At 45.2% G+C, this 21,788-nt stretch overlaps 1 protein-coding gene across 1 annotated transcript; it reads right to left on the reverse strand.

Annotated features, from left to right (window-relative positions):
* Positions 1-6,898: 6,898 nt before the first annotated feature.
* Positions 6,899-10,793, reverse strand: LOC147441814 (GDSL esterase/lipase At3g09930-like). Its single transcript, XM_086529519.1, has 8 exons — positions 10,408-10,793; positions 10,057-10,314; positions 9,901-9,952; positions 8,698-8,731; positions 8,367-8,576; positions 7,975-8,279; positions 7,567-7,855; positions 6,899-7,310 (listed from the first exon to the last, which is right to left on the reverse strand). Exons 1-8 carry the CDS (start codon positions 10,791-10,793, stop codon positions 7,117-7,119), a joined length of 1,728 nt encoding a protein of 575 aa, XP_086385645.1. The 3' UTR covers positions 6,899-7,116.
* Between the last annotated feature and the right edge of the window lie 10,995 nt (positions 10,794-21,788).

The raw sequence follows: 21,788 nt of genomic DNA on the forward strand, positions 1-21,788 counted from the left end.
TCCATACGGATACCATCTTGAGAGATAATATGACTTAAGTATTGAATCTCTTGGAGAAAAAAATCACTCTTCTTTTGGTTAATGAAAAGTTTATTCTCCCTTATAGCTTGAAAAACTACTTGGAGATTTTGCATATGCTCCTCCAAAGATTTGGAGTAGACGATAATGTCATCAAAGAATACTCCAGTGAACTTGCGGTAGGGTCTAAAGATTTTTTCCATTAGGCGGTTGAACATGGCTGGAGCATTTGTCAAACCAAAAGGCATGACAAGATATTCATAAAAATAAATTTTTGTACGAAACACGGTCTTCATGATATCTTCCTTCATTATCCTTATTTGATGATAGCCACTTTTAAGGTCTATCGTTCTGAAGTAGGTCAAACCTTGTAGCTTATCAAACAGGTCTTCTACCCACGGTACGGGAAATCTATTTTTGATAGTGATACAATTTAGTGCTCGATAGTCCACACACATGTGGTATGTGCCATATTTTTTTTGCACTTAAAGGACTGGAGAACTAAAGGGAGAGGAGCTAGGCCTCACCATCCCTTTGTCTACCAGCTCATGCACTTGCCTCATAATCTCCTCCCGTTGAGCTTGAGAAACTCTATAAGGAGGTTTATTAGGCGGTGAGATCCCGGGGAGAAGCTCTATCATATGGTCATCATCCCCTCGTTTTGGAAGTAACTCCATAGGGATGTCATCAATGAATACATCTTGGAATCCATTTAGAAAATTAGACAAGTCTAATTCTTCTTGATTCTTACCACTTTGTTTTGTTAAAACATTAGCATCATTTAGAGACTCTTTGACAAAAATCATGTACGAGGAAACCGAGCTTTTCATTGACTTATCAAAAGCAGGTGAATTTACAAGTGGTATAGTACGGCCGGACGCATTAGCATCTATATACAGGCTCTTTTCCCTGTAGGTAAAGTAAATTCTCCTTTCAGGGAACTTCATGTTGGCATCCATGCGGTTGAACCATGGTGCCCCTAGGATAACAGCCTCATGTTGGAGAGGAGAGATAAAAAAGTCTTCTTTGTCGACGTAGCTTTGGACATGAAGCCTCAACTTCCCAATCAAGGGAGTAATGGAGGCTTGGTGTCCCTTGAAAGCCCCATTGGCAGTTACAGTATCTCCTATCTTGAAAGCTTGTATGCCTAGCTTTGTGGCCAACTCCGTTGATATGAAGTTGTGAGTAGAACCAGGATCAAATAGGATGACGGCATCATGCTCCCTCACCTTCCCCCAAGCATATGAAAGGGATGATCCTTTGCAATTGGCATCCTCTTTTGAAGTTTCGACCATGAAAGCTCTAGGAGTCTCATTGCAGGCATTTCTTTTGGGAAAAGAACGGTAGCCATGTCCTTGCTCCCCACACTTAAGCATTTGTGATCTTTACAAAAAGCCTCTAGCTCTTCAGGAGAGTTTTTGTTTTTACCTTTGTAAACTCCTTTCTCATTTGTCTTGTTAATGTTGTTGTTGTTGTTATTGTTGTTGTTGTTGGAATTGCCTTGGGAAGAACTTTGAACATTGTCCTTTCCCTTTGCATCATTTCGATCTTTGTTTTCCATGGGCTTGGCTTTTCTTTTAGTCCCTTGATGGAAATTGATACGAGATGCAACCATAGTGTGGTGGATGACTTCGATGATAGAACCGGGCCGTTGGGAGTTGACATACTCAACCATTTCTTCAGGTAATCCCGCACAAATTTGTTGCTTTTGCTCAACAAAGCCTATCTTTTGAAAGATTGTAGCTTTGAGATGTAAATCCCAAAAATTGTCTACATATTTATGGATAGACTCGTGGGAGAGTAGCTTCAAGCTTCTCCATTCAGTAAGCACTTTGTCCTTGGCATCGCAAGGAATTGCTTCATAATGGAAACTCGTAGAGTTTTCCATGTCCTTGGGGCTTCGCCATTCTCGCGGAGACTAGCCCACCATTGACAAGTAGATTTTTGAAAGTGCATAGCTATATGGCATAGCTTGGAGGACTCTGCGAAGCCCTCGTCTCCAAAGGCCGCATTGAATTGATGGATGAAGGCCAATACTTTGTCCGTAGCACCAAAGGTGCCATCATAGGTGAGAAAAGAGATACTCTTTCCTCCCTCTTTGAACTTCTTAAGCTTGTGGGACCTTTTCCAAGCAGGGTAGGATTTGTGATGTCCTCTCCTCTTGTATTCTCTGGGAGAATAACCGTTGCTTTTATCAGAAGAGGAGGAAGGCGAAGAAGAAGGAGAAGAGGGTGATCTCTTTCTTGCCTTTTTTTTCCCCTTTGTTTCCTCTCTTCCCTTTTGAAGTGACGAGGAGAAGGAGTATAGGATGATTTTTTTCCTCTTGGGAAGGAGATGGTGTTCTTGCACAACACACTATGAGAATGAGAGAGTGTGTGTGAGTGAATGAAAGAGGGTATATGGTCAAGCACACACCATCCTTGCTTGGGTCAACCCCATCTTCTAGCTCTAGCTTGGAGATGATTGGACCTTCTCAAGCTTGTCCAATCACAAGCTTTGTGTATAACAAGCAACAAGGGTAGCATTAGGACAAGTGTCCTCCTTAACCCTTTGGGAGAGAGGACTTGAATAAAGATTAAACAATTGATTAACTCAACTAAATTCTCATTGGACCTCTCTCAAAGGCATCCAATAGGCTTCAAGCACACTATGGGGGCAACCTAGCTAGGGCCTTGACATGTGTCCTATTTGCCTCTTTGAGCAAGGGGTGTCCCTTGGGTGAGGGAAAGACCATTCAACCCCACCCCCTACTCTTGGGGCTCACCCCGCTCCTTTGTAGGCCTTTCTTTGACTTCAAGTACCTCAAGCATCTTGGGCCCCAAGTACCTTAAGCACCTTAGTCATAAAGTATGACAATCACCTCAAACACCTTACTCAACAAGCATGACAAGGACCTCAAGCTTGGGCCGGGTTCCCACCTCAAGCTCAGCCCTAGCTTGCCTAAGGTCCTAGGTCTAAGGACTTTTAACACTAACCTTTGGAGGTCTTTAATGAAGCTAACCCTAAGGCCTTTCAAGCTCCATTAGCTAGCATTGCTCTTTGACATGCCATCTTTCATTTGGACCCATTGATTTTGGTCCCGTGCTGAGATAGATCCATAAGCACATGTCTATATTCTAACTCTTGTTCCCGTTTATTGTCCCACATTCTATGATCAATTTAATATAAGAAAATCATTTGGGTTAGTTAGATATTAGATTTTATGACATCTGCTTGACAGCCTGTCGATGCTTAGATCCTAGGCTATGCATAAATTTTCTAACGAGATTGGAACCTGAATATCTAGCCTCGTATTGCATACATAAATAAGGCATCCAACAACAGTTTGGTAAAAAGTGACATCTGTAGGATCACGAGCATCATGAAGACTCAACTTTAAACATGTTTCCATGGGAGTAACACACTTTATCCTCTTGTCCTTTCTTGACAAAATCGCGAGGGTGCATTACATAAACTTCCTCAAATATGTCACCATTCAAGAAAGTTGTAACAATTTTTTATTGATGTACATCCCGATGAAAATGAGTTGCCAATGCACATAGAAAATGCGCATTAGTCATACGACAAGTGGGAGCAAAAGTCTCTTCATAATCTATGCCTTTTTGTTGTGCATAACCCTTTGCAACAAGTCGAGGCTTATAGCGATAGTCTCACCATCCGGCTTGTGTTTCAACTTGTAAACCCACTTCGTACCAATGGCCTTTTGCCAGGAGGCAAATCACATAAAGTCCATGTGTCATTTTCTATAAGTGCATTATATTTCGATTGCATGGTAGCCATCCAATTTTTTGAATTTTCTGCTTCATCAAAAGACAGAGGTTCCTCTGCATCACATAGGCTAGAAATAATCAAAGCGTAACAATTTGATGCATAAGATGAATGGCGATAACCTAAACGAGTACAACTAGACAAAGGTGCATTCACTTTATTGTCACGCAAAGGATGCACCAGACATTTTGGCATACCTCTAGCCTGCTCATTCTCAGCCCTTTCCACATAAAGTACATCATAGAAATTTGCATCAGCAATAGGTTGATCCGCAACATTTTTTGAAACCCCCATAGGCTATACATTTGCCTCATTTGAATTTACGTTTAAGTTTCCACCACTGAAAAGAGGCAACAAACTATCATAAATGTTTTGTGAGCTTACATTATTGTCTCTAGTAATTGACAACAAAGGCTACACAGAATCTTCCACAAACACAACATCACGTGAAACCAAGATACGCTTCGTTTGCAAAGGGTAGAAACAATAACCTTTGCTCTCAGTATTGTAACCAATAAGAATGCATTTGACAGCCTTATCATCTAATTTTTTGTGTTGCGTTTGTGGCACCAAATCATAAGCAAAACAACCAAAAACATGCATGTGATCGGTAAAAGGCTTTATATCATGCCATGCTTCATATAGAGTCATAGAGTGCAAATCTTTTGTAGGGACCTTGTTAAGTACATAGGTAGCACACATGATGGCCTCAAGCCAAACCAAATGTGGCAAACCTTGACTCTTGACCATACCTCATGCCATCTTCGTAAGCAACCTGTTTTTCCTTTCAGTAACACCAATTTGCTGAGGTGTATACAACACTGTACCTTGGTGTTTTATCCCACGACTAGCCAAAAATGCAATAAACTTATGAGACATATACTTCCCCCCTCGATCTAAGCGGAGGGTGCCCATAGTACATCTAGAGACATTTTCAACCATAGCCAAAATTTCTTGAAGCATATGAATACTTTGGACTTAGCTTTAAGCGGATACGCCCATGCATGCCTAGAGTAATCATCAATAAAAGTCACAAAGTAGAGGTAATTTCCCAAGGACGGAGTTTGCATGGGTCCACAAACATCACTATGCACAAGCTGTAACTTGCATGTAGCCCTAATTGAACCATTTTTGGGAAACTTCGAATGTTGCATCTTACCCAAAATATAGCATTCACAAACATGTTTGACAGGTGCTTCAAGAGGCAGCAAAAAAGAAACCATATCAGATTTTTGCAAACGCAACAAGTTGGCCAAATTCAGATGCCCAAAATGTGCATGCCAAAGTTTTGCATCTGAAACAGCCTTTGAATCTATAATTGCATTTGTAAAATTTTGCCCACACTTGTCATACAAAATGAGCTCATATAGCCCATGACACAAAATGCCTGATGCAACAATTTCATCACCAAAACTGAGATCATATATTGTACATCTATCATCCAGAAGGCTCTAGATAAGAAGAAGTGGGTCCAATGGACTAACAATGTTTGACAAAATCCAGACCTTCTGAAAATTTGGTATTCACCAAAATTAAAGAAAAGGGGGAATGAATGTAGACGGTGGAAAAAACTGCTTAGTGTGAAGATTGGACTGGTAATTTCTAGGTAAAGTTACTATGGTAACTGGTACAATGTGCAGTTGGTCAGAGGTCCATTCGAGAAGCTATAAATAGGGCTCACTACTTCATTTTCGGAATCCCTACACATTCTACACCTAGACATTCCTAATATTCTGACATCCTTAGTATATGAATACCCCTAAGTGATTGTATTGGCTAAAGCTTTGTATCTTATATCTCGGAGCTCTTTACGCTCTTGTATTCTAATTGAGCTTAGAGCATACTTGACTCACTATTATACTAGTACATGCTAATATGAATATACATTCCAGTTTTAGTTCCTAGTTCAAGTATTCATTCTTATTTTCAATCCTACTATTCAGTTTCATTCATTTCCATTTCTAGTCTGATGTTTTATTTCCAATGATTGTCTGATCTGACATCTCATATTGATCCAAACTAACTCTAACTACCAACCTGGAATAGTTGTCTTAGAGTGTTCAACTCATTCCATTGGCTCTTGGAGTGCGTTGATTGTAGGACTATTTTGACCATATGCGTAAGTACTATGCACTACCATTTTTTAATCATTGAGAACGCAGTGAATGAACGTGCTAAAAATCGCATGCTACCGTGGGAATATGTCAATCTGGGGAGGATTGTGTAAACTATCCTATGCATAAAGCTTGCATGTGTTTTGTTGAAACATAAAAATGAAATCACAAAGGATTATTAGTATTGACATTTTGTAAGATTACAAATATTGAGCCTGACAAAACTCTTAGCCGTTCTTGTGGTTTTTGCGAGGTACACCTTTGATACACGATAGTCATCTATCAGTGAAAAAATCATACACGCTTTATGAAATTTCTCTCATCGCTTTGTTTTGATGTGTCTCTTGTCCGCCTTTTTTTTCTCCCCTAGTTAATTAATAATAATTATTGATCTTTTTTCATTTGACAAGTGTTGAATGACACATACAGTTTATACTAGTATTAAAAGCTATTCCTAATCTTAAACATAACAAATTGCATCAATTAATAAAAATTATCGATCTTTTTTTATCTAACAAGTGTTGAAATGGCACATAGAGTTTATACTAACATTAAAAGGTATTCCTAATGGCATCAAAAAAATTAAAACGTATTTCTAATGGCTTCAAAAAAATTAAAAGATATTTTTAATTCAAAGATTCCCTCAACCACAACAAAAATGATGCGTTAGGTTATAGCATGTAGCAATGGACAATGACGAAGCACGTAGATTTGCAACTATATTAGCTAAGAAGGACAGATACAACATTGAGAGAGAGAGAGAGAGAGAGAGAGAGAGAGAGGTGAGACTTCAAAGAGAAAAGAAAAATGTTAAAGGAAAAACGTTAAAGAGCCTATAGCGCGTAACAATGACAATGACGAAGCATGTAGATTTGCAATAGTATTATCTAAGAAGGACGGATACAACATTGCGAGAGAGAGAGAGAGAGAGAGAGAGAGAGAGAGAGAGAGAAGGGGGGAGCAATGTAAAAAGAAATAAAAAACATTAAAAGAAAAAGAAAAGAGAAGAGAAACACCTTTTTATATGGACGCAAAAAGTCTTTTGACTTTCCACCTTCAAGTGTCTTTTCAATTCGTGAACTCACCCTTCACTTATGCATTTAATATGTTTTGAAAGAATTTTTATTTCTCTGAGATTGAGGAGATATGATGTACAATGCAATTGAAAATTTGTAATTGTCGTTGCTGCCAGGTTCAGGAATGGAATGATTTGGGCTCACGCGGAGGAGAAAAGCGCTTTGAAGATGGCTTTCCAGCCTGCATTGGTGGGGTGTGAGCTATCCCAAAAGAGCATCTCATTCGGGGAAGTGCACAAGCTGTACAACTCCCTGCCGCTCACCTTCTCCACATCCCCACAGCTCCGCCCTTCTCCAATGCCATCACAACATGGCCTTAACGAAAGCCTTGCATCTGTAAAATTCCTCACATTTGAGAATTAAACCCACAAGAAGTACATGTTGCAAAGACATCATGAACTGCTGCGAGGGAGGGACCACATGCCTAGCTAGGTGTGGTTGGGGGCACTATAAGAAAAGAGATGGAGAAAAGAGCTTCTTTCCCACATGGAAAAATATCAAAAACTTCTTGTAAATTATGTTAAGACGTGTGAGTGTGACTCTGTGTGTGTGTGTGTGGGGAGAGGGGGGGGAGAGAGAGAGAGAGATACCTGAGATAACCGTCTCAAAAGCTGAATGCAAATCTAGTATGGAAAAACGAGAGCTGGGGTGCCTGGCCTGAAGAGAGAAAATGGAGGATGTCAGAAGAGAGTTGTGGATAGCACCCCACTCATTGAAAACCAGGTTGCATGCGGTGTAGTTGTTGAGGAAGGTGACCCCTGGCAAGCACCCCACCGGTGCAAGGTTCGTCACCGCTATCCTTCTAAATCCCATGTCATGCAGCGCCTGCAATGATACCCCCATCTCCTCCACTACTTTGGGAATGAACTCTACTAGTCCCTGCCACATCAAACACACATACATGCAGATTTAGAACCCTGTCCCAAAAGATGGCCTCTTCTGTGTCATTTGTAAAGTCTCATCATATGTATGTAAGGCAGACGGAATTCTTGCTTCACCTGATAGTCCGGATGTCGCTCATTATAAACTGTGTAATCGTTTCCAGCGATGACAAGAAGTACCAGGGATGCTTTTACCAGCTTCTTGGACACCAACCCTCTTAGCATCAAGTCTCTGAGCTCGTCAATCTGCGCACTTATGTTGGGATAATCCCCACCAAACGTGGGGAAGACACCACTCCCCCCATATGCAAAATTAACCCCCCTCTTATGCCTTGGATGAGCATGATGACGCATCGGGCTACTCTTCATTGTAAGGTTGAACAAGCGGTAAGGAAGCGGCTTCCTCACATCTAGAAAAGAAGCTGCATCCATTGCATATATACATACACAGAGTGAATTCAAACCATGTCCGTGGTGCATGACAGGCAGTTCAATGGGAAAACAAATACCAAACAAATCAGTGAAGACCCTTCCATCAGAGAACCTGCCAGAAGGCTGCTGGGGCCATGTGCTGCCATAGGGATTCCTCCATGGAGTCGCCAATGCTGGGTCCGCCGGGTTATGATTTCCCGTGTCCGCATAGGAGTCCCCAAACACAAACAGTGCTTTCGCACCTCCATGCCGGACTTGATCGGCTCCCACACCCAATTCATCATCATCTGGCTCAGCAGTTGGAAACACCACCCACCCAAAAAAGGCGAGTAAGAAGGAGACGATCGTTGTCCTGCTTCTCTGCCGAACTCTCAAGCACAAACAAAATACAGAAAAGCGCACATTTACCATTCCACAGTGTTAGGAGGACTCCCGGGACACTCTAGATGAACACCTTCACTAAGAGGCTAAGAGGCTAAGGGCCCGCAACTTAGAGCTCACATGTTAGGAGGCTCGCATCCAGTGACTTGAGTCCCCTTGGTGGCTCGTTGATGGGTTCGTTCAAAAAACGATCCGAGATCACGTTTAGCTTGACGCGCGCGAGAGCCTTGATGGCACCGCGCGGAGTTGAAGTTTAGTTGAGTGCGGAAACGTCTTTATGTTCAAGTTGAGCGAACGAGGCTATTCGGTCCTCGAGCGCATATCTGGGAGATCCCTTTGGAACTTTCTCAGGCCACTTTGAGCTATCTTGGAAAATTGCCGAAATGGGCCCCGGACCGCCTCTGGTCGGGGTGGGCTGAATCTGCCAGCAGCCCGTCGGTTGAGAACGAGGAGCGCCACGGGCGTGCGTTCATGAGTGTGCATAGCTGATCTCGAAGAGGAAGCCGAGGTCTCCGCGTGGAGTGCCTAAACGTCCAAATCGAACATACCGTCCGTGCGTAGCGCCAAGCCGACGCTCGTCGAAATGAACTGACTACGAATCTGTCGCAGCCTTCGTCTGCGAACGAGGAGCGCCTCGGACGCGCGTTCGTGAATGTGCATAGATGAGCTTGTAGAGGAAGTCAAGACCTCCGCGTGGAGTACTTGAACGTCCAAAACGGATCACCTGTCCGCATGAGGCACCTTGCCGACGCTCGCCGAAGAGACTCGCTGACTATGAGCCGACGGCCCCGAAACTGGGTCATGGAGTCCCCGTGCATGGAGGACTCCCCCGATTACCTCCACGTGATGAAGTGGAGGGGGACACTCCCGTTACCGGGCGCTCTCAAACCCCCATACCCGTCCGTAGAACCTAGACGGTGTGGTGAGGAGAAAATGTAGGTCAGGACTATGTCCCATCGTCCGTCGTCCCCAACCGGGTCCATCGCGCGTCCCCGCGGCCCGTGCCACGGCTAGCCGAGATCGGGTGGTCACCGTCCCACCGTCACCCCAGGAGCTCCGAATCAACCGGAGCCCAACATACACCCCCCCCCCCCCCCCCCCCCCCCCCTTAGAGAGCTCTCGTCCCGAGAGTAGCATTGTTAGGGCTGGAATTTCCCTGGTTAATGCTTTGGAGGGTGTAGAGCTACGTGCATCTACGAAATCCAAAATGGGCTGCATGAGCGGTCTTACCGACGAGGCAATGTCTATCTCAAACAGCCGTGCTTGCTGAATGCAGAAAAAGCTGTGGGTACCAAGTCCGCTTGGCACTTTTGCTGGGGCTTGAATGATAGATGTATGTACATTGGGGGCATAGATCAAGTGGCTGCGTGATCCATGCCGAGGAACCTGTCTGTTCCGGATGTTTTACCTGTAGCTGCAGTGACGATGCAGCTCTCGTCTTTTTGTGTGAGAATCAAGTCGCGTTGATCCCCACTGCTTCTTGGAAGCTGATTTGTTTGACTTTGTGTTGATTCCTTCCTGGATGGCGACGAAGGTGAGCTTACCTGCTTGATGAAGTAAGGTACGTTGCAGAAGGTACCTTTTAGGCTTATTGAGCACCGGTCCGTCCCTTGACCAAAAAGATGAAGCCTAACTGATAACTTCCTTGGCATACAAACCAAGGTTTTCCTGAGACTGCCGGAGGGTCAATCCCATTGATACCTTGAAGCTTTGGCATAGTTCAGGACTCGTTTGAACCTGAAAGTTCGGATGTGAGTCTTGCAAACTTGAGGGCAAGACTTGAAGTAGGTAACTCGTAGAGAAGAAGATTGGTCGATCCGCTTCTGTTCCTTGTTACTTGCTTGAAGTTTGTCGCTTGATTGAGCCTGAGTGCTCACATATATCTGTGTAGTTCTGGAAGAACTTCGACTTGTTCTTAACAAACCTGCCTTCGTTGGCCGACGAAAACAAACTTGAGAATCACTCATCTTGGGTCTTCGTTTTTTTCCTTGTTTAGATCCGCTGCGATCTGGATAAAGGGTTGACGCTCGATTGAAAGAAAGAGGGTTGATGGTGGGGCTCTTCCTCTTGAACCCGATGTGGTCGCACCACGTTCCTTTTGTGTGTGCCCTTTGAGGCTCCATCCTGAGCCAAATGTTGGGCTTGGTTGCTTGTTTACCTATTGAGGCTCCTGTCTGAGCTGAATGTAGGTGTACTCTTCATGGTACCTCTATGGCTCCTTGTGAGCCTGATGTAGGCGTATTCGCTGTCTTTACCTTGGATGGGCTCCTGTCTAAGCCCGGATGTAGGTGTCTTCGCTTAAGGGTCTATGCCACCGTCGGGGTGGACATAGCCTTGATTGCCTTCTTCTGCTGAAGATGTGCCCACTCTGATTGGGCTGATGTTGGCTTGTGTGTATGAGCAGTGCTATCTCGTAGACCGTCACTGCGGGAGGCATCACTCAACCTCCGGCCTTCTTGAGAGGGGGCGTTCCTCATGTGGCTCTTGCGTTGAGCCGTCTTTGTGGGGGGCTATCCCCGAATCTGTGTGCCCGCCTGAATGCAGGCCTCCAGCTTCGTTGTGGTGCTCAGTCCACCACTTCAGGGTCATCCGGCTTCAAAGGTTCGGTTGTGCTCGGTCCACCCAAGTCGAGTTGGGTCCCCGGCTTTGCTGTTTGGGTTGGTGCTCGGTCTGCCCACTGCGGGTACCCGGCTTCGCTGGTTGGTTGGTGCACGGTCCACCCGAGTCAAAATCGGGTCCCCGGCTTTGCTGATGCTAACTGGCTCTTACATAGCCTGATGGTCTGCAGGCACATGTCCTGGTTGTGAAGATCTTGTCTTTGTGTGTTGTTTGGGCTCTTATGGTAGCCTGATAGTCCGCAGGCACTCGGTCCCGCTTTTGATGATCTGTTTGTTGGTTGCTGCTTGCGTCTGATTGAGTTTGGGATTGTTGCCTTGCTTGGCTCACCCGCTGATGATTGGGGCTAGGATCCGGTCTTCTTGCCTTCACCTGCCGATTGAATTCTCCTCAAGAGGTACTCTCGAACTCACGCTGATTTAGCGCAGCCTTTCCCTGCCGACTTGTCTTTGCCTTTGATGAGGAGGGCCTTCCTTGTCTCCTACCTCGCTGTTGCTGTTGCTGCTGGTTGGAGGGGGCTGTCTAGCCTAACCTCGAGAGAGTCCCACTGGACTACATGCTAGGGCTGACATCTCATTGTCCCCTCACGGTGAAGAAGCCTTGGCTCTACTCCTTTGCTCCATGATGCTGGGTTTGCATGTTCTGAACGAGGGACAGCCTGTCACGCTGCCCGTGACCCTGCCACAGGGGTCTATGTGCATATGCTGCATTCTGAAGTTGAGCCACTGCCACTGTGACTCTGAGCCTGTGCCACGCGGCTTGAAGTGCCAATGCTAAGTCACCTCGCTGCCCTTGTTGACCCCTGAGGCTGTATCTGAATGAGTCGGTCCCTTACCTTGGGCCGCTCTGCTAAGCCTTACCAATACCAGGTTGAAGCTCGATGGATGATAGCCACGATTGACTCCGGGTCCGCTTACCTCTTCACAAGGTGCTTGTCAACTCCTGACGAGCCTGACTGATGAGAAATTGCATATCTTGAGGGCCGATCCAACCGGAGGCCGATTGTAGGTGAATGCTGAGGGGGTACACTTAGCATTGTGTCCCCGCGGCTGCCCAATGACTGGCCGCTGCTTTGTTCTTGATTGCTGCTTGGTTAGCATGGAGGGTCTCTTCACCTAGAGCCCCCGTCGAAGAAAATTTGGAGCCGACGTATCCTGACGACTCGAAGTACCCCTGCTGGGCATGTCTTCCGTGTATTCCTTGAGCCACGGTTGGGCATCTGCCGCCGGGCTTCCCACATTCCATTGGAGTCACTTTACTTTGCAACCCCGGTCACATCCCTGGTGACCCAGTGCGTTTGCATCGCTGGCTCGCACATCTGTGATCTTCTTGGCAGTAGATTTTGCGTACTTTGCTTTGTTGTCCCGCCATTGGAATTCGCGGTTTTAGCTATGATACCAAGTGTTACGGGGACTCCCGGGACACTCAAGATGAACACCTTCACCAAGAGGCCAAGGGCCCGCAACTTAGAGCTCACATGCTAGGAGGCTCGCATCCATTGACTTGAGTCCCCTTGGTGGCTCGTTGATGGGCTCGTCCAGAAAACGACCCGAGATCACGTTTAGCTTGACGCGCGCGGGAGCCTTGGTGGCACCGCGCGGAGTTGAAGTTTAGTTGAGTGCGGAAGCGTCTTTATGTTCAAGTTGAGCGAATGAGGCTATTCGGGCCTCGAGCGCATATCTGGGAGATCCCTTTGGAACTCTCTCAGGCCACTTTGGGCTATCTTGGAAAATTGCCGAAATGGGCCTCGGACCGCCTCGGGTCGGGGTGGGCTGAACCTGCCAGCAGCCCGTCGGTTGAGAACGAGGAGCGCCACGAGCGTGTGTTCATGAGTGTGCATAGCTGATCTCGAAGAGGAAGCCGAGGTCTCCGCGTGGAGCACCTAAACGTCCAAATCGGACATACTGTCCACGCGTAGTGCCAAGCCGACGCTCGCCGAAATGAACCTACTACGAATCTGCCGCAGCCTTCGTCTGCGAACGAGGAGCGCCTCGGATGCGCGTTCGTGAATGTGCATAGATGAGCTTGTAGAGGAAGTCAAGACCTCTGCGTGGAGTACTTGAACGTCCAAAACGGATCACCTGTCCGCCTGAGGCACCTTGCCGACGCTCGTGGAAGAGACCCGCCGACTACGAGCCGACGGCCCCGAAACTGGGTCATGGAGTCCCCGTGCGTGGTGGACTCCCCCGATTACCTCCACGTGATGAAGTGGAGGGGGACACTCCCATTACCGGGCGCTCTCAAACCCCCATACGCGTTCGTAGAACCTAGACGGTGTGGTGAGGAGAAAATGTAGGTCAGGACTATGTCCCATCGTCCGTCGTCCCCAACCGGGTCCATCGTGCCTTCGTCTGCAAATGAGGAGCGCCTCGGGCGCGCGTTCGTGAATGTGCATAGATGAGCTTGTAGAGGAAGTCAAGACCTCCGCGTGGAGTACTTGAACGTCCAAAACGGATCACCTGTCCGCCTGAGGCACCTTGCCGACGCTCGTCGAAGAGACCCGCCGACTACGAGCCGACGGCCCCGAAACTGGGTCATGGAGTCCCCGTGCGTGGCGGACTCCCCCGATTACCTCCACGTGATGAAGTGGAGGGGGACACTCCCGTTACCGGGCGCTCTCAAACCCCCATACGCGTTCGTAGAACCTAGACGGTGTGGTGAGGAGAAAATGTAGGTCATGACTATGTCCCATCGTCCGTCGTCCCCAACCGGGTCCATCGCGCATCCCCGTGGCCCGTGCCACGGCTAGCCGAGATCGGGTGGTCACCGTCCCACCGTCACCTCGGGAGCTCCGAATCAATCGAAGCCCAACACACAATACCTACCTAGCGAAAAGCAAGATTAGCGCCACAAGGACGAGGCGGCTACTCTTGGCCATCCACAAAGAGAGCAAGAAATTGACGGTTCGTTGAGGAGAGATCATAGATGGATTTATCGCGATTCACTGCTGCGACCGAGTGTAGCTTAAGGTCGGTTGTTGAACGCTGGTGTGAAAGCTTGCTTGACTGTGCTGGTGCAGTCATTCATTGACCCGAGCTTTAAAATCCTACTAGGCTAGTGCTAACTCCTCCTAATTACAACAACATCTAAATCTAAACTAACATAATATGGCGGAAGGGGGAGCCCTTTACACTTGTCGAAATTTGCAATATGAAGGCTAAACTCAAGAAGCCTCTATGCATGCAATAAAGAGGGAGGGAGAGAGAAAGAGAGAGAGTGGCCGCCGGCCGCACTAGTAGAATAGAATGTTTACATGTGTTCCCTTGTACTACTAAGGTCCCATTGTTGAGACAAAAGTTGGGAAAGAGACGGGTGTGTTCAATTGATGGTCACTTTTTTGGGGGGGGATGCTTTCACTGTGATTTGTGTAGCAAAATGCATCGAGTGCCAATAGATCACATGGTACCTAGTGGCAAAACAAAAAAAATTGCCCTTTTGTTGAAATGGCAATTGTAGCCTTTGCTTGTCTACCATGTAAAAAGCGGCCTCCATTGTTGAATGGGTGCCTTTTTCAAATGTGATATTGTCTAGGTGAACACACTTACATTGGTGACACACTCAACATAAGCCCATGTGGACGATAAAACGAAAGAAAAAAGAGGCTCCCAAAGGATTGGACAGACCCCTAACCCCATCCAAAAGTTTAGGAGACATCCATGGGTTTTAAACCTAGGCTACATAGCCCCTCGTTACCTACACCCGTTTCTTTTTGTATAACCTTTTTATAAGAATTTAACTTATGTGGAGCGCCCATGTGTAAGTGCCCCTAGGCAAGCTTGGAACATAGTGTTTGAAAACCTTTTACCTTTTTTTTTTTTCAAAACTCGCAATAATAATCATGATATATTAAAGAAAACCAAAAATTTACAAAGTCAAGCCATGCTATAGATCTAACCATGGCATCCCAACCCATATAGACATAAGAGACAAAAGTCATACCGAGAGAGACATTGGTTGAACAGGGTGCCACCTTCAACATAGACAAAGCATCATACCGTCAAAGAAGGGACGGGGCCCATAGTCCCCATCACCCACACAAAACACCGAGGTGCCACCCTAACAATTTGCGTGCAAATCAGTAACACTTGGCTTTTCATCCCCATCCCTCCAAAGATCAAGCTGTTCTTCCAGGTCTTTGGTACCCATTTCCATGTCTTCCCCGTCAGCCACTTACAGTTGGGCACTCCTTAAAACGGTGAGCGAGGTCCTCACTAGCCATTTTGCAGCCCGAACATCTATCGAATCCAATCCCTCTGACAGTGATCTTCACTCCTAACAACAAGGCCCCCCATAACACTTTCCCAAGAAAGATCTTCATTGTCAAAGGCCATTGTATATTTTAAATGCTATTTGTTACCACCATCCACCTAGCCTCTGGTTATTGCTTTCCCCATAGCTTGTTTAGGGAATAGAACCAATCAAACGAGACCTTAAGATAGAGGTTGATGTCTTTGGTCTTTGGTTTTCATAAATGTCTATCCTTGGGCCACCACCAAGCCTTCCATTCGAACACAGACTCACATATTGGCATGCAGTAATTGCCCTGCCCATCCAAAACTCTGTCGGCTAGTAGTCTTTTGCTCCTGCTGAGGTGAAATGGGGTAGCCAGGTGGTCTGCACCTTTCCATCTCATGTTAAGGTTGTCCCAAAAATGGCCCAAGTATCTGAGTCCTTTATTGTTTATCTTTCTGGCTATTTCTCTCCAGAAGGGGTTAAGCTGGATGCTTCCCACTTTGGAGAGCCAAGGGGACCAATGAGTAATGGAGTTTTGGAAGTACCTTGCCATCTTTCCCCGTTCCAATGCCTCCAAAGCTCTAGTACACTTTTCGTATGATCTCGCCTATTGTGCCTCATAGTCTTAAGCTCGACCACCGAGGGGCGAGCAGCTTGGCATGTACCTATAATTTGTTCCACTAACCACCGTTACGAGTAAGTTTTGCCTTGTAAATCAAGTCCTTCGCCATGATGGCCCATGTCTGGACATGTAGAGTGATTGACGTTAAGAACTTGGCACATTGGGCCTCTACATGAAGAGCAAGGGTTATATTAACCCTCATAGACACCCTATCACCTTCGAGGGACGCCTTATTATATATTTGATTGAGTCATGGACCGGGCTTGTCAGTCCAATAAGTGTGTAGGTGATCGCCGATGAGAGGCGCACCACTTATTCCATTTTTACATGATTTTTACTATGATCGGCCACTGTGGGTGCCCATGTGTGAATGGGTCAGACTCTTATAAAAGGTCTATTTTGACCTAAAATCCTCATTCTTTTAGGTGCAAGCTAAGAAGTCTCTTGCTCTACCTCTGTCTTCTCCTCCTTCGTGTGATCACGTGTGTATGTGTGTGTGTATATGCTTGAGAGAGAGAGAGAGAGAGAGAGAGAGAGAGAGAGAGTGATCGAACATTGCGACGGCATCGACGGTGGCGAGGTGGTTGAGCACGGCGGCGACGGTGGCTCCCGGCTCCTTCTTCTTCGCGGCACATGATCCTTTACGACAGAAGCATTGAGCGGTGAGTGAAACACCATTGCCCCTTTGAGCTTGCTAGGACTGTTTAGTTGTGTGTTTGCAGCCATTCGTGGCTCGCACACAGTGTTTTGGCAAGTTCCCTGTAACATTTAGTGCACTAGTAACTTGTGTGTAGTAGAAATTGACAAAATAGTGAGCATTTCATTAAGAAGAAGTTCCTAATGAGCATAGAGAGAGTACTTAATTTCAGAAAGCAACATAGCAATTTACACCTAGCTAATGTGGCATTGACAATACTTGAAAAGAGAGAGAAATAGAACAATTGACAACAGTTGAGGACCGGATTTACATGGAGCCGGTCCCCCCTCCATAAAGCTTTGTATTATAGCTTCTCCCATCAAAGGAGACTTTTTTACAATACAATCTTTGTGTTCCTTGACAAAACTAGTTGGTGCAATGAAGATGGAAGCTTCATGCACCAAATTATGCTTGAAAAACACACCTAGTGTCCCTAGCCTCAGTCCCAAGACCTGACACACCTTCAAAAATGTTGAGAGCTAGCCGGGAATGAGGATAGATTGAGAGGAAGAAGATGTATCTTACGAGAAAGAAGTATTCTCCTCACATAATCACTCTTAGAGCAGAGCTTAGCTTAGTAGTTAGCATGGTAGAGGAGATGAGCATGCCATTGAAGCTTGGCTCTTGGTTGGATTTGCATTCCATAGCCAAGAGTTGTTGGTGTAGGCCTCAACTTCCCAATGCTTGGAGAAGGAGATGGAGTTCTTCTTGCACACATGAGTTGTGTGTGTGTGTGTGTGTGTGTGTGTGTGTGTGTGTGTACGCGCGCGCGCGTGGCAAAGTGTTAGTCTAAAATGCAGCCCTCTCTCTCTCTCTTCTTGGTCGACCCCTCTTACTAATTACTCTTCTTGGCTTCCCATTGGCCCTTGCAAAGCTTAGCCAATCACATATTATAATCATATTTGATAGCCTTGTGACATGTGTCCCCCTTTTCCCTTTTGTGAGAGCTTTAGGTAATTAAAATGTTTTATTAAACTCTCATTGGACCTTTTCGTCTTCTGGCCAATAGGAATCAGGCAAGCCATTGGGTTGCTAGATGCTCATTGGACCCCTTGATAGACTGTCCAATAGTCTTCTAGGGAGCTTAATTTCTATTGGTTCTTTTATCAATTAGACTAATTTTACTCTAGCCTAATTCTCATTGGTCCACCTCTATGGCCATCTAATAGGATTTGAGGGGAAATTGGGGGCAACTGACCTAGGAGCCTACCATGTGTCCATTCTTCCCTTTGGGGAGAGCTTGAGAGAGAGAGAGAGAGAGAGAGAGAGAGAGAGAGAGAGAGAGAGAGAGAGAGAGAAAGAGAGAGAGAGAGAGTGTTTCTCTCTCATCCCCTACGATTAGGACTCACCCCCTCCTTCCTAGGGATGTGGGAAGACTTTTTAATCTTCCCATGACCATCCAATTTTTCCCTACTTTGGCCTTTGAACACTTGGATTAAATTTAGGAACTTTAGGCTCTGGAAATCTTAATGGAGCTGAACCTTAGGTATTTTAAGCCCCATTGAAGCACATTGCTCTTTTGCAGACTGTCCCCCTTTGGATCCCTACAGAGACCGGTCTAGCAGCCTTACCAATATTCTATCTTTTACTCCCCTGGTACTTCCCCATATTAAATGATCATTTTAACATGAGAACATCATTTGGGAGAATTAGTTATTGGTTTTTATGACATTACCTCTCTCTTGAAATCATAGTCGTCCTCAACTATGAGTTAGAGAAGATAAAGCCTAGTCATTAGTCCGTTTGCTAGCGGGTAGAGGATCCCTATTTTACCCTACGACACCATTCCAGATGGATGACTAGTCCATTTGGTGCTTGAGAGCCTTAGCTGCCACAAGCATGTCTGCACATTAATATGTATCAATCTTCCATAGTAGAGCGACAAACTCTACTTGGTATTTGGGAGACGTCGTCTCCACAAACATGATCCTAAGCATGCATACTTATTAACATTTATGCACAATAAAGAAAAAAAGAGTCTTATAAGAGAAAAACTTCGTTCATTTAAACATATTTACATTTGCTTCATGGATGCAAGGCATACAATTAAGGGATAACCTAAACCTTGTCAATGCTTACAATGATTCCCCAGATTAAGCATCGACGGTGGCGAGGTGGTTGAGCACGGCGGCGACGGTGGCTCCCGGCTCCTTCTTCTTCGCGGCACATGATCCTTTACGACAGAAGCATTGAGCGGTGAGTGAAACACCATTGCCCCTTTGAGCTTGCTAGGACTGTTTAGTTGTGTGTTTGCAGCCATTCGTGGCTCGCACACAGTGTTTTGGCAAGTTCCCTGTAACATTTAGTGCACTAGTAACTTGTGTGTAGTAGAAATTGACAAAATAGTGAGCATTTCATTAAGAAGAAGTTCCTAATGAGCATAGAGAGAGTACTTAATTTCAGAAAGCAACATAGCAATTTACACCTAGCTAATGTGGCATTGACAATACTTGAAAAGAGAGAGAAATAGAACAATTGACAACAGTTGAGGACCGGATTTACATGGAGCCGGTCCCCCCTCCATAAAGCTTTGTATTATAGCTTCTCCCATCAAAGGAGACTTTTTTACAATACAATCTTTGTGTTCCTTGACAAAACTAGTTGGTGCAATGAAGATGGAAGCTTCATGCACCAAATTATGCTTGAAAAACACACCTAGTGTCCCTAGCCTCAGTCCCAAGACCTGACACACCTTCAAAAATGTTGAGAGCTAGCCGGGAATGAGGATAGATTGAGAGGAAGAAGATGTATCTTACGAGAAAGAAGTATTCTCCTCACATAATCACTCTTAGAGCAGAGCTTAGCTTAGTAGTTAGCATGGTAGAGGAGATGAGCATGCCATTGAAGCTTGGCTCTTGGTTGGATTTGCATTCCATAGCCAAGAGTTGTTGGTGTAGGCCTCAACTTCCCAATGCTTGGAGAAGGAGATGGAGTTCTTCTTGCACACATGAGTTGTGTGTGTGTGTGTGTGTGTGTGTGTGTGTGTGTGTGTACGCGCGCGCGCGTGGCAAAGTGTTAGTCTAAAATGCAGCCCTCTCTCTCTCTCTCTTCTTGGTCGACCCCTCTTACTAATTACTCTTCTTGGCTTCCCATTGGCCCTTGCAAAGCTTAGCCAATCACATATTATAATCATATTTGATAGCCTTGTGACATGTGTCCCCCTTTTCCCTTTTGTGAGAGCTTTAGGTAATTAAAATGTTTTATTAAACTCTCATTGGACCTTTTCGTCTTCTGGCCAATAGGAATCAGGCAAGCCATTGGGTTGCTAGATGCTCATTGGACCCCTTGATAGACTGTCCAATAGTCTTCTAGGGAGCTTAATTTCTATTGGTTCTTTTATCAATTAGACTAATTTTACTCTAGCCTAATTCTCATTGGTCCACCTCTATGGCCATCTAATAGGATTTGAGGGGAAATTGGGGGCAACTGACCTAGGAGCCTACCATGTGTCCATTCTTCCCTTTGGGGAGAGCTTGAGAGAGAGAGAGAGAGAGAGAGAGAGAGAGAGAGAGAGAGAGAGAGAGAGAGAGAGAAAGAGAGAGAGAGAGAGTGTTTCTCTCTCATCCCCTACGATTAGGACTCACCCCCTCCTTCCTAGGGATGTGGGAAGACTTTTTAATCTTCCCATGACCATCCAATTTTTCCCTACTTTGGCCTTTGAACACTTGGATTAAATTTAGGAACTTTAGGCTCTGGAAATCTTAATGGAGCTGAACCTTAGGTATTTTAAGCCCCATTGAAGCACATTGCTCTTTTGCAGACTGTCCCCCTTTGGATCCCTACAGAGACCGGTCTAGCAGCCTTACCAATATTCTATCTTTTACTCCCCTGGTACTTCCCCATATTAAATGATCATTTTAACATGAGAACATCATTTGGGAGAATTAGTTATTGGTTTTTATGACATTACCTCTCTCTTGAAATCATAGTCGTCCTCAACTATGAGTTAGAGAAGATAAAGCCTAGTCATTAGTCCGTTTGCTAGCGGGTAGAGGATCCCTATTTTACCCTACGACACCATTCCAGATGGATGACTAGTCCATTTGGTGCTTGAGAGCCTTAGCTGCCACAAGCATGTCTGCACATTAATATGTATCAATCTTCCATAGTAGAGCGACAAACTCTACTTGGTATTTGGGAGACGTCGTCTCCACAAACATGATCCTAAGCATGCATACTTATTAACATTTATGCACAATAAAGAAAAAAAGAGTCTTATAAGAGAAAAACTTCGTTCATTTAAACATATTTACATTTGCTTAATCTGGGGAATCATTGTAAGCATTGACAAGGTTTAGGTTATCCCTTAATTGTATGCCTTGCATCCATGAAGCATCTTCAAAAGGATAATTTTTTAACTTGATAAGATATCGCCGGATAGTCTTACCACCTCGTAATACCTTGTCTTCGTGTCAGAGAATGGACTCGAGCTACAACACCTCTTCTTGGTCCTCAATCTCCGGTGGGTCTTCAATCGTTGCTTCTTGATGTGGCTCTCCTTTGTAAGGCTTTAGTAGGCTCACGTGAAAAGCATTGTGTATGAGCCAATGGTTGGGCAACTTGAGTTGATAGGTCATCTCATTGATTGGCCTAAGAATCTGAAAGTAGCTTTTGGCTAACTTACCATAGTACTTTTGATGTCCTGTAGGATTCTTGCACCTAGTGTGCTTTAATCGAGCCTTGGGAAACTTAAGCAAGATCCAATCATTTTGTTTAAAAGCTAGAACTCTTCTATGCTTATCAGCAATACCCTTTTGCCTTTGCTAAGAGATGGATATAGCATCCTTAATCTTTTAAAAAGATCCTTGATCTCGACTATATTCATCTGCAACGAAGATCTTCCCATGTACTTTGAGTAGTAGGGGACTTTTTTATCTTCCCTCCATCACCTCAAAAGGTTCTTTCCCATTGGAAGTATGTACAGTGTTATTGTAAGCATACTCCACTAAA

This window comes from Adiantum capillus-veneris, chromosome 14 (assembly GCF_014529385.1).
Source record: "Adiantum capillus-veneris isolate H3 chromosome 14, ASM1452938v2, whole genome shotgun sequence".
NCBI classification, from domain to species: Eukaryota; Viridiplantae; Streptophyta; class Polypodiopsida; order Polypodiales; family Pteridaceae; genus Adiantum; species Adiantum capillus-veneris.

Coding starts and splice junctions, on each gene's coding strand:
- LOC147441814 (XM_086529519.1), bottom strand. CDS start 10,793: ATGGAGCCTCAAAGGGCACACACAAAAGGAACGTGGTGCGACCACATC. Junction 8,732..9,900: donor AGATAGACATTGCCTCGTCG/GTAAGACCGCTC, acceptor GTGTTCATCTAG/AGTGTCCCGGGAGTCCTCCT. Junction 7,311..7,566: donor TTTTGAGACGGTTATCTCAG/GTATCTCTCTCT, acceptor GGAATTTTACAG/ATGCAAGGCTTTCGTTAAGG.